The sequence below is a fragment of the Sceloporus undulatus genome, chromosome 1 (assembly GCF_019175285.1).
Source record: "Sceloporus undulatus isolate JIND9_A2432 ecotype Alabama chromosome 1, SceUnd_v1.1, whole genome shotgun sequence".
Classification (NCBI taxonomy): Eukaryota; Metazoa; Chordata; class Lepidosauria; order Squamata; family Phrynosomatidae; genus Sceloporus; species Sceloporus undulatus.
This window is the reverse complement of record NC_056522.1, coordinates 205,285,510-205,296,531: the sequence shown is the minus strand read 5'-3', so window position 1 is coordinate 205,296,531 and position 11,022 is coordinate 205,285,510. Positions and strand designations below refer to the sequence as shown.

The 11,022-nt window shown below is 43.4% G+C and overlaps 2 protein-coding genes across 3 annotated transcripts in view; both read left to right on the top strand.

The window, feature by feature from the left end:
* HOXD3 (homeobox D3) overlaps nucleotides 1-11,022 on the top strand; it is a 61,479-nt gene that overhangs the window by 22,327 nt on the left and 28,130 nt on the right. The window contains exon 1 of one of the 2 annotated variants that reach the window (XM_042474015.1): nucleotides 3,986-4,065. The exons of the other annotated variant lie outside the window; for it this stretch is intronic. The gene's annotated coding sequence lies outside the window, so the exon portion shown is untranslated. Of the gene's footprint in view, nucleotides 1-3,985; nucleotides 4,066-11,022 lie in introns of those variants that run through there. 2 annotated transcript variants of the gene reach the window in all.
* Nucleotides 2,148-4,838, top strand: HOXD4 (homeobox D4). The gene is made up of 2 exons (XM_042474089.1): nucleotides 2,148-2,933; nucleotides 3,574-4,838. Exons 1-2 carry the CDS (start codon nucleotides 2,474-2,476, stop codon nucleotides 3,882-3,884), a joined length of 771 nt encoding a protein of 256 aa, XP_042330023.1. The 5' UTR covers nucleotides 2,148-2,473; the 3' UTR covers nucleotides 3,885-4,838.

Genomic DNA, 11,022 nt, shown 5'->3' with positions numbered 1-11,022 from the left:
CCACATCTACTATTATTACTATGTACCAATAAATGAGTGGAAAGCCCTCCACATTCTTGTGAAGAACAATCTATTATCTCGAATTAAAGGGGTTGTCATTTTTAATCAAAGGGCTGTTAAAAAGAAAGCGATGTTCTTCCAGCGAGAGTGAATCCTTTTGCATTGAGGGTTTTATTTTGGCTTGAAATGATGATCTGATCTTATTACTATACTGCTACTACTACTACTATTATTAATATGTAAAAATAAATGAGTGGAAATCACGTTCTTGTGAAGAACCATCTTCCATCTCAAATTAAAGGGGTTTTCATTTTTAATCAACAGAATGTTAAAAAGAAAGCTATGTTTTTCCAGCGAGAGTGAATCCTTTTGCATCAGGGGTTTTATTTTGGCTTGAAATGATGTTCTGATCTCATTACTATTATTATTACTATGTAAAAATAAATAAATGCACATATTCTACTACTACTTCTACTGTTATTATGATGTAAAAATAAATAACTGGAAATCCTTCCACATTCCTGTGAAGAACCATCTATCATCTCAAATTAAAGGTTTTTTTTTAATTAATTAAAGGGATGTTAAAAAGATAGCTATGTTTCTCCAGTGAGAGTGAATCCTATTGCACTGAGGGTTTTAGTTTGAAATGAGGTTTTGATCGCATTCCTATGCTTACTATTACTACTACTACTGCTGCTATTACAATGTAAAAACAAATAAGTGGACATCCCTCCATGTTCTTGTGAAGAACCATCTATCATCTCAAACGTTAAGGGCTATTCCATTTCCTCAGGAGCCCATTTAAATGCCAAAACATCCGTAGTGTTTGTCACGTAAGCCATCACAAACCCGACTTTTGTGTGTGAGAGACTGTGTGTATCTCTCTGTGTGTGTTTTGGGCTGGTGACGGGGTGGAGAGGGATATTTTCCTGTGAAATCATCACATTCTTCCCAGCCATAACCCCAGATCTTTACCCCAACAGAGAGTAGTATGGATTCCTCGGAAGAAAGCCAGAGGGATCCCGAACAAGGAAAAACCAGAATGTTATTACGTTGTCTATATATACCCTGTAGAACCGAATTTGTGTGGTGTTTACATAGTCACAGATTCGATTCTAGGGGAATATATGGTCGATGCAAAAACTTCACCTTTCTGCAAATGGTTAGAAGTTTTAAAGGTAGAAGAAATCCCAAGACGCAGGCGATGCTGGATGCTATATTTCCAGGTATATGAGGTCAATTCTTCCTAGTTCCTTGTCTTGTTGTTTCCTAATGCATCCCATCACAAACCTCTTCATATAATTACCACAAAGAAACCTGGGGGAAATGGCTAGTTGGCCAATTAATATGCCTTCTTATAATAATAAAAGTAATGGTGGTAGTAGTAGTAATAGTAATAATAATAATAGAATTGGTAGAATAGATGGCTTTATTATTCTAGATTGCTACAATCGTCATCATCATCAAAAGGTGGCTAAAGCACATCATCCCTTCCCAAGTCCCGATTTTACTCCATATTTGTTATGATAAACGTCTCACTGGAAACAATACATCATTTTGCAGGTTCTGGGAAAGCAGGCAGTTGCATATTGAAATGATTTAATGAAAGTTGGATGTCTTTTTTTTTATTGTCTGTGAATAGTTGAACTTCACAACTCTCCGGACACTTTCTTGCTATCTGGGTTGTCTGTTGTTTTTTAAACACACCACAACATTAGAGTTGACATTTGCGGAGTAAATTGGACCCTAGTTACTCATTGCCTGATTATTTATTTATTTATTTATTTATTATTCTGCCAGGCTAGATCCTGGTAACTTTTGGCTGACCCCTGCCGAACAAAGGCAAAGGCAGATCCATTGTAGCTCGTCCTTCCCTCTTGTTTGATGTCGCCTCCTCTTTCTCCTCGCCTTGCCCTGATAGTTAATGCTTGCTACCCTCCTCTGTCTTCCTCTCTTGGGCTTTCCTTAGCCAAATATCACCAGTCCATGTTCTCATAACGATTGCTAGCGTTTAAACTAAAGGGCATAAGGGGTTAGGAAAGTCGATGGAGACAATAGGCTTGGGTTTACCTGGGGTGGGGGTGGGCTGGGGGTTGCAAGGGCAGATGGGTGGGTTGTGGGTGTTGTCGCAATGAGCTGGCCCTCAATGGGTGGACCGCATCGTCGTGTTTTATGCCATCCCTACCTCTTCGGTGGGGATGGGCACTGGAGGTAGGCAGGCATGGTCTCCTGCGAGTGCCCCCCTTTCCCCGATTTCTTATTTGGAGAAATTTGTGGAAATAATGAGGTACACACACAAATCCGGTGCTCACCCTCCCTGCCTCCCCTCCCCATTGGCTGAGCCGGTCACATGGGCGGCCAACTTTATTCAGTTGACAGCAAGTAGGAGGGCTCTGTGGAAGGGGTGGGAAAAAAAAAAGAAGACAACACGAGGGCGAAAAAAAAATTAGTATTTTTCCACCTCCTGAAATTAATGGCCATGAGTTCCTACATGGTGAACTCCAAGTATGTGGACCCCAAATTCCCCCCTTGCGAGGAGTACCTGCAGAGCGGCTACCTAGCGGAGCAGGGCTCGGACTACTACGGCGCCTCGCCAGGCTCGGCCTTCCAGCATCACCAGGGCATCTACTCGCGGTCCAACTACAACGAGCAGCCCTACGTCTGCAGCAATGCCCCGGGCTCGGCCGAGCAGCCGAGGGGTCACGGGCAGGACTCGCACTCGGGGCCGCCGGCGGGTCACTTCCCCGGGCAAGCTGAGCACTGCCCACCGCCTCCCTTGCCAGCTGCCAGGACCTGCGCCCAGCAGCCAAGCCTCAAGAGCTCCAACGGGTCACCGGCGGCGGCAGCAGCAGCAGCTGCGACAACAGCCACAGCAGCCACCAAGCAGCCAGCGGTGGTCTATCCCTGGATGAAGAAGGTCCACGTGAACTCGGGTGAGCATCCTCTCCTGCTATCCAGCTCTTCCCTTTCCCAACCCACCCCTCCAAGGTCCCTTCCAGCCGCCACCAGTAGCGATGTAGGGTTAAAACAGAAGCAGCCTCCCTTAACCTTAAGTAAAATCATGGTAGCCCCCCTTAAACTCGCCAGAAACCTTCATGGCGGAAGAAATAGGCCTCGGGGCCATGTGGCTTGGAGCAGAAGGAGGTCCCCTTTCAGGAAGATGCTGAGGATTATTTAAAATGCTCACTCTTAGATATCTGAGAGTGAGAGAGAGAGTGAGTGAGTACTCGGGAAGGGAGAAGGGTGGAGGGTGGGGGGAGAAAGGAGTAAACGATGCCCATCTGTTACTAGCAACAAATGTAATGGTGTTTCCACCAGCCACCGAGAAGTAAGTGAAGATCTTGTAGCCCCTTTGAGGCTAGCTGAAAGAAAGAAGTTGGCAGCATGAGCTTTCGTAGGTTCAATAGATGCATTTACTATATTTAATATAATATATTTTAATACAAACGTAGAAGTAAGTGGGGCTCATTTTGAGAAAGTGAAGCTAAGTTTCTGGGTTGAGGCAGGGGATACAAGTGCTGCAGATGCTGGTAATGATGATAATGATTTTCTTCTTCTTTTTCTTCCTCTCAGTGAACCCCAATTACACCGGAGGAGAGCCCAAGCGCTCCAGAACCGCCTACACCAGGCAGCAAGTCCTGGAGCTGGAGAAGGAGTTCCACTTTAACCGGTACTTGACCAGGCGCCGCCGGATCGAGATCGCCCACACTTTGTGTCTCTCGGAGCGGCAGATCAAGATCTGGTTCCAGAACAGGCGCATGAAGTGGAAGAAGGACCACAAGCTCCCCAACACCAAGGGCCGGTCCTCTGCCTCGGCCCCGGCCCCCGGCCAACACTTACAGACGGTTCCCAAGGACCACCAGACGGACTTGACCACTTTGTAGGCAACTTTGTAGGCGTGGGTCCGTTTGGGCGCTTTGGTTCGGATCTCAAGGGCCCCGGGACAGAAATGAAGGGACACAGGCGGCAGGGAGAAGAAGGAAAGACCTCCCCGCCAAAGATCTTCCTTGGCTCTGCAGCAACCTGCCCTCACAGTAGCAACAGCTAACAACTCCCCGAATTAAGGTACTGGAGGAAAACCCAATGCTATTATGGACTTCATAGGAATCATGCTCAAAAGCAGAACAAATCAGTCAGTGAAACAAACAAACTCTGCATCCAGGTGGTGAGAAAGTGATAAATATATCTATATAGCTATATAAAGATAATATTTTTAAATGAAACTACGCACAACAACACACCATTGTGAAGGACATACCTGGGGGAGTGGGTGTTGTGCCTTCAATCTACAAGGAGAAGGTTAGGGGTAGGTGGGGGTTTCTTGTTTATGGGTTAGCTGTTTTATCTGGTCCCCTGCTCCCCAATTCAAGATGCCCTTCAGGGTTTGTCCTTTTGGGTCAGTCCAAAAACGAACTCTTTGGCTGTAAATGTGGCAACGAAGTACTCTGCATTTTCAAGGAAAGGCTCCTCCATTCCTCTGACTCTTTTCAGAAATATTTTTAAAAAGGAAATGAAACGGGTTATTTTAATGTTTTTTTAAAAATGTATTAGTGTATTTATTTATTTGTTGCTTAGGCAGAAAGGGAAAAGTTAGAACTGTGAAACCAAAAAGAGAAAGAAAAAAGAAACCCAAAAGAGGACGAAAGCAAGCATGTTCTTTCCCTGGCCCTGGTCCAACGAAGCTGACTCAGATTTTGTTTGTACAAAGTTTTTTAAAATGTGTTCTTCTCTCCCCCCCTTTTTCGTAATCTTCTGTACATAGCAAAAGTGTGTTCTAGGATTTAGAGATGTGGAGCAAAGCAGGATATCCTTTTGAAATTAAATGGACTCAAAGCTTTCCCCTTCGTTCATGCGTTGTTGTGTTTGGAGTCAGGGGGAAGGAGGTGGGCAAACTCGAAAAACGAAGTCTGTAAACAAAGAAAGAGAGAAAGCAACAAAAGTGTTGACTAGTCCAAGGGATATTGCGACACGAGAGGAAAGGATTTTGTACTCCGATTAGATGATGTGATGTGTTTTCTGAACGAAACAAAAAACGAAATGGATTGCTTTTGTTTTCAAATGGAGAGGTCTGTTATTTCTTTTGATTAAAAACCAAAATGGGAAAATGTGGGTATATTTAAGATCATTTTAGGGGGGGGGGGAAGGGAAATCCTCAGTGAAGGAAAAACAGGTCGTGATACTTGGGCGTTCATCCCTGTTTTTTGAACCAATATGTTAAGGCTTAATTTGATTATTTTAAAGAGCAACCTGGTTTTGCTGGAAAGAATGTAACTAATGCGACCATGGCAGGAAAGAGACCGAAAGGGCAGCTACTTCCATTTACACGTTGGAGTAAGGAAATGTGCCCTCTCCGAAGAAGCAACACACTATTATGCTTAAATCGCATCTATGGTAATTGGAAGGGCAACTCTGGGAGACTGGGCTCATCTGTTAAACCCATTGCTCCCTCTTTCATTTCCTAATCTTGAGTGGGACTTATAGTATGCCTAGGGTTTGCATCTTGAAGGGCATTCTCAGATTTCTCACATTAGAGATCTCTGCCTTCCGACAATGGGATCTAGGGCGGCCTTTTGGTCTTTTCATTAAACAGTTCCATTGGTTTCCTCTTTGAGCAGCCCAGGTTCGGAATGTTTTCCATGATTAAAAAGAGAGAAAGGGGGCGATGAAGGTGGAGTGAGGAAGGAAGAGTTGTTTTTCTTCCACATCCTATCTAAAACCCATCTCTGAATTTATCTTGTGGCTACGCCTTTATTAGGCCAACCAAAAACTCTCAACTAGACTGGCTTTAATTTTGGAATAACGGGGTTGGCTTTAATTTCGGATCTGGTCTTCTGGCTCACATGGCTCCCCTTTGCACTGGTATATAATTTCATTTGGTGGACCGCATCATGGCATTGGTCTTCAGTTCCTTTTTGCCTTCTGTGGAAGCCAGGCTTGTGGGCAACAAGGGGACCTCGCTTCCAGGGCTCTGTTGGATCGGGACCCTCGAAAGCCACGAGGCCTTTTGAGCCTGGTCCCAGGGCCGCTTCTTTGTTCTCTCTCTTTCTCTCTCTCTTTTTGGGAACCGAGAGCCCTTCTTCTCAGACTGAGGCCAGGCTTTCTCTGACTATCTGCCCATCCTGATATTAAAAGATGGATATTCCTGCATTATCCGCCGTCATTGTCTCTATGACAAAAAGCGCTCGGATTCATACAGAGTGAGGAGCTCTTCTTTTTCTGACGCCTTCACGTCGAGAGGCTGAAAGGCTTAGTGGTGGCTGCTTCTTTCTCTCTCTCTCTCTCTCTTTAACTGAAGTTCGGCTAAATGGTAGAAACAGGTTCATCCAGGGGACACGTTTTCTATTCCGTTAGCCCCTATTTCAGCCCGGGAGGAATGACCTCTAAACCCTTAACCTTTTGGACCCGGAGAAGTCCCCCTGCCTCCCTTTTTTTCTTTTTTAACCCAGCAGTAAAGAAAAGCAGAAGGAAAACCCGGGCCTCTTTCTTCTTCTTTTTTTAAAAGAAAGCAACAAGCTCTAACCCTGGAGTTTCCCAAGGGCTACATTTCCCTTTCGTCCCTTTCCAGAGCCCAGTCTCAACAGAAGCTCTGGTTCTATGATTTTATGAAGGCAGCCATTGTTTACTTAAGGCCTAGGCCCCAGTCATTTGAGTCCCACTTGGCCGCGCAAATGGTTTTGGACAGAAAGCCAACAGCCCTTGGCCAGGAGCCCTGGGCTTCCCTCTCAGAGGCAAGTCCCACAGAGACCTTTTTTTGGGAGAGCTCAGTCAATTAAATGCCTGTCCCTCTTCGTCTAGGTTCAGGAGTTAAGTCCTGAGTTCATTTCCCTAGCAAGCTTGGGTAGAATTATAATCCTTAATATCCTGGAAAGGGGTTGGGGAGGATCAGGCAAAGGAGAGGGAAAGAGAAGAACATCTCCCATGGACCTCTCTCTGTGTGTGATGCTTTGGCCATCTTAACCAAGCACTCTTCATAGGAAGTTGTGGTCCAGAGGCTTCAACGGAGCTGCCTTCTAATAATCCTCTAATAATCCTGACCTGCAATTGTCCAGAAGGAAATGCTAGGAACTATCCATAGAGATTACATCTTGAAGGGCATTCTCAGATTTCTCACATTGAGGATTTCAAAGCATTTCAATGGGAAACACACCCTTGTGAAAAAGTCCCAGCATGGTGTAGCTGGACTATTAACAGTGTTCAAATCTTCACTCTGGCATAGAAACCCACTAGGTGACCTTGGGCACGTCACACTCTCTCAGCCTTAGAGGAAGGCTGAACCAATCTTGCCAAGGGAACCCCAGAATAGGTTCACTTTAGGGTCTCCATAAGTCAGACATGATTTGAAGACACACAACAACAATAACAAATGTGAAAAGATGCCTGTTTAAGATTGGTCTGTGTCAGAGAGAGGCTGTGAGGCTACAAACATACTTCAGAAGACATAACCTCCTCTTGAACCTAGTGTCACTTGCTTCCGAGTAAACATGCTTTTGAAAGGGCCTGCTAAGGGTTGTAATTCATCTGCTCTCCAGTCGAGGAAGTGAACCCAGAATGTGTGAAGAAAACAGAACTGGCCCAAAGTCCTTTTGTAATGTTAATGTACCCCTGGACAAATGTTTGGTTCAAACTCTGAAAGTCGTGTTGAAGGGGAGGGGTCTTCTTAGAGCAGGTTTTTTTGGGGGGGGGGGGGGTCTTAAAACTTGGTTGCATTGATGTTGAGTCAACCTTGGGAAGAGAATGATGGAAGTATCAAAAGGTTTCTTTTTGTGGTGGTATCTGAGAGGTAAACATTTGGCCAAAAATGAACTAAACTACCCTCACACTTGCTTCACTTCTTTCTTTATAACCTTCCTTCTCTGGTATGGGGAGGGAGATGACCACAAGGATGGTGGTGGTAATAATGATGTTTGTTTTGAATTTGGCTGAAATTGTCTTGCTATGGGGGGGGGGAGCTGGAATACCCTTCTTGTTACAGATCCAACCTTGTATACTCTCATTACCTTTGTGATCAAGCTGCCTTGTCTAACTGACCTTGTCTGTTGTTGCCCTGAGATGTTTTCTAGAGTTTGCCAATGTTTTGTTTTTCTTTTTTGCTCCTTCTGATTAAAGAACTATTTATACAAATGAACTGGGTCTAAGTTCTGCCTACACACACATGCTCTTGACACAATGGGAGAGATAGAAGTGGAGAATTTATTTTGATTGCTGTGGGTACCTACCAAAAAACATGTTTAGGAGTCAACGTCCCCCTTAATACTAAAACAGAGAGGCTGGTTTGTCCTCTCTAAGTATAAGTCCACAGTGCAAAATGATAGACACGAAGTATTACTCTGGAAGGGGATGCTTTCTCTAGCCTGATCCTAAATGAATATGTAGAAAAATGCAGAAGCCTAATGACCTCCTACTGATTTCCAGACTGCTCATTGCCAAGTAACCATCCAATGAATTTGCATTTTTAAACCCTACTCCTAAAGAGGTTTACTTTGACCGCACAAAACTCTATGAACTTCCTTCCAAAAAGGTTTGTATAGAATTGGATCTTCATATTTCAGGCCTGTTCATCTTTGGTCAGAGGTAAATTCCTCTCATCCTAGGTTAACTTTCTACCAAGTAAACATATCAAAGATTGCACCCAGAAGTAGAATTGAGGACATAGTCCTTCCTATAGGGACTACAATGGATTGCATTTAGTGGGACTTATTTCTGAGAAAACAAGGCACAGGGTGGTATTTTAGCTCCCACTAATTCCAGTGGAATTTACTCCTGAATAAACATGAGCTAGGTCAAGTAATCTATATTTTAAAGACAAATGGGGTAAATCAGCACTCATCTCTATTTTTAAAAATGTCTATAATGCCCATGAACACACCGTCTAAAATGGATTGCATTAAAAAGATATTTAAAAATGGGGCCACTGGTTGGATTAAATAGTTTAACTACCTTAAAATAACTACTTTAAAATTACTTTCTTTATCTGATATTACTTTCAGTAAACCCTTAATGTTATTTTATGTGTTGCTGTCTTAAAATGTCTCCTTGAAGGTATTATTTGGCAGTGCTCCATTTCTTTTAGTGAGATTTATTTTCCAGTTTATGATTACGATCCAAAGAAACTTGTAACTAATTCCATAATCCTAAAAGTGTGTGTGTAACCTGGGAGGGTTTTCTCACTTTGTTTTGGCCAGCAGTTCCCCACAAGATCTTTCATGGAAAGCTGCCTTAGTATGTGCACTGTGCTCCATCCAGGTTAAAACTAAAACAGTAGCAGCAGTAGCAACAATCACCCAACTGGGTTCAGTTTGCTTGGGTGCAACTGAAGTAACTTTTGGATCCAGGCCAACCTGCTGAAGGGCAAGATGTCAAGCAATTATTAATCAAATGTCTCAGCTCTCTCTCTCTCTCTCTCTCTCTCTCATATCAGCTAGCTTTTAACACATAGGATAGCAGTACTTCACTACATTAATATAGCAGTTATTACTAAACATGTCTAAAGTGTACCAGGATCCGATTTACAAATGGGACGCAGCCTCTCCAAAGTAGGTTCAACACCATGAATATCTCCTTGGAAGCATCCAATAAAACCCAGAGCAGATTTGCTGCATCTCTTATAAGCAAACCACTATATGGGAGGCTGATGGTGAATACTCTGGGAATGGCTCCTGTTCCTTAGTTCCAACTACAGGAGACCCATTGAAGCATGGGATTTACTTAGGGCCAGTACAGACAGTCCAAAATAAAGCTGCTTCTGGTCACTTTGGAGTTATGCTGTTTAAATGATGTCCTAAGGACTGGAGCACAGCTTTGGCTCAGCTTCTGGCCTCTTAAGATGTGAGTGTCATTTAAACAGCATACAGTTCCTCCAAAGTGACCCAAAGCAGTTTTATTTTGGCCTGTCTGTTCAGGCCCCTAGTTGATTCAGTGGGGCTGCTTTAGTATGAACTAACAATAAGATTCAAGTTAACATCTGATTCTACACTGTTCATGCCTGTTCTACACCCTACACCAGTTCTCATATGTTATGTTAAAGGTTGCACTGACACTTATGTGCAAGCAGGCACAAACATAACCCTAGAGCCCCCGCCACACTCTCATTTCTCAGGGAAGTTTGGTCCTAGGTGGGCTAGACTGAAAATATTGTCGCTCTCTACTCTTAAGGAAAGTGCTCCAGTTTTAGAGAAGCCCTGTAAAAGTCATTGTCATAAACATGCTTACTCTCTGGGTCTCACTGAACTCAGTGAAACTTACTTGCTTGGAGAAAACATGCTCAGAATCTAGATATCATCCAAAGGTGTCTGTCCTTGGAATATCTACCCTGAAGTAAAGCCTACTGGTTTTGATGGAATTTACTCTCATGTTTCTGAGGACAGGAGTCAGGCCAGTTGTCCTATAAAATTGGCTCTACAGATATTTTGGATGTCAAGAAGCTCCAGGCAGCTTGGCCAATGCTCAGGGAAGTCCAAAATATTTGGAGACTAGATTTTGAGAAGCTCTGTTTTGGGCCACAAGCCTTTGAAAACTCTCTGAAATCTATGCCAGAGGTCACACTAGTTTTCATGGAGCTGGGCTGCATCCTTTGTCTAGGAAGCAGTTTTTCTGAAGTGATGAGTGGAGCAATTCCAACATGGATGCCACACATATTGTGACCCAGGGCTGGGCAGAAACACAAGAGCCACAATCCAAGAGTCACAAAACAGAGATACCTTTATTAGCTCAAACAAAATGTACAAAATATATGGTGCAAACCTTCAAAGCTTCACTGGCTTCTTCATCAGGCAGTTCACACAGGAAAAATAAAACTATGACGATGTTAGAGTCACAGGCCTAGATGTCAAGATGTTGTTGTCATTGTTCTCAGTTAAGATGGTATGGATATCCATATAGGCAGAGGCCATTCCTCCCCTTTGGCTATGTGGGCTCTAGGAATAAAATTTAAATTCCATTAGCAACACAAAAAAGGTACTTCCTTTACAGCACTATAATAATAATAATAATAATAATAATAATAATAATAATAATAATAATAAT

Bases quoted from the DNA above. Each gene is read 5' to 3' on its own strand.
- HOXD4 (XM_042474089.1), top strand. From the start codon at position 2,474: ATGGCCATGAGTTCCTACATGGTGAACTCCAAGTATGTGGACCCCAAA. The intron at 2,934-3,573 runs GTGAGCATCCTC...TCTTCCTCTCAG, and splicing joins GAAGGTCCACGTGAACTCGG to TGAACCCCAATTACACCGGA.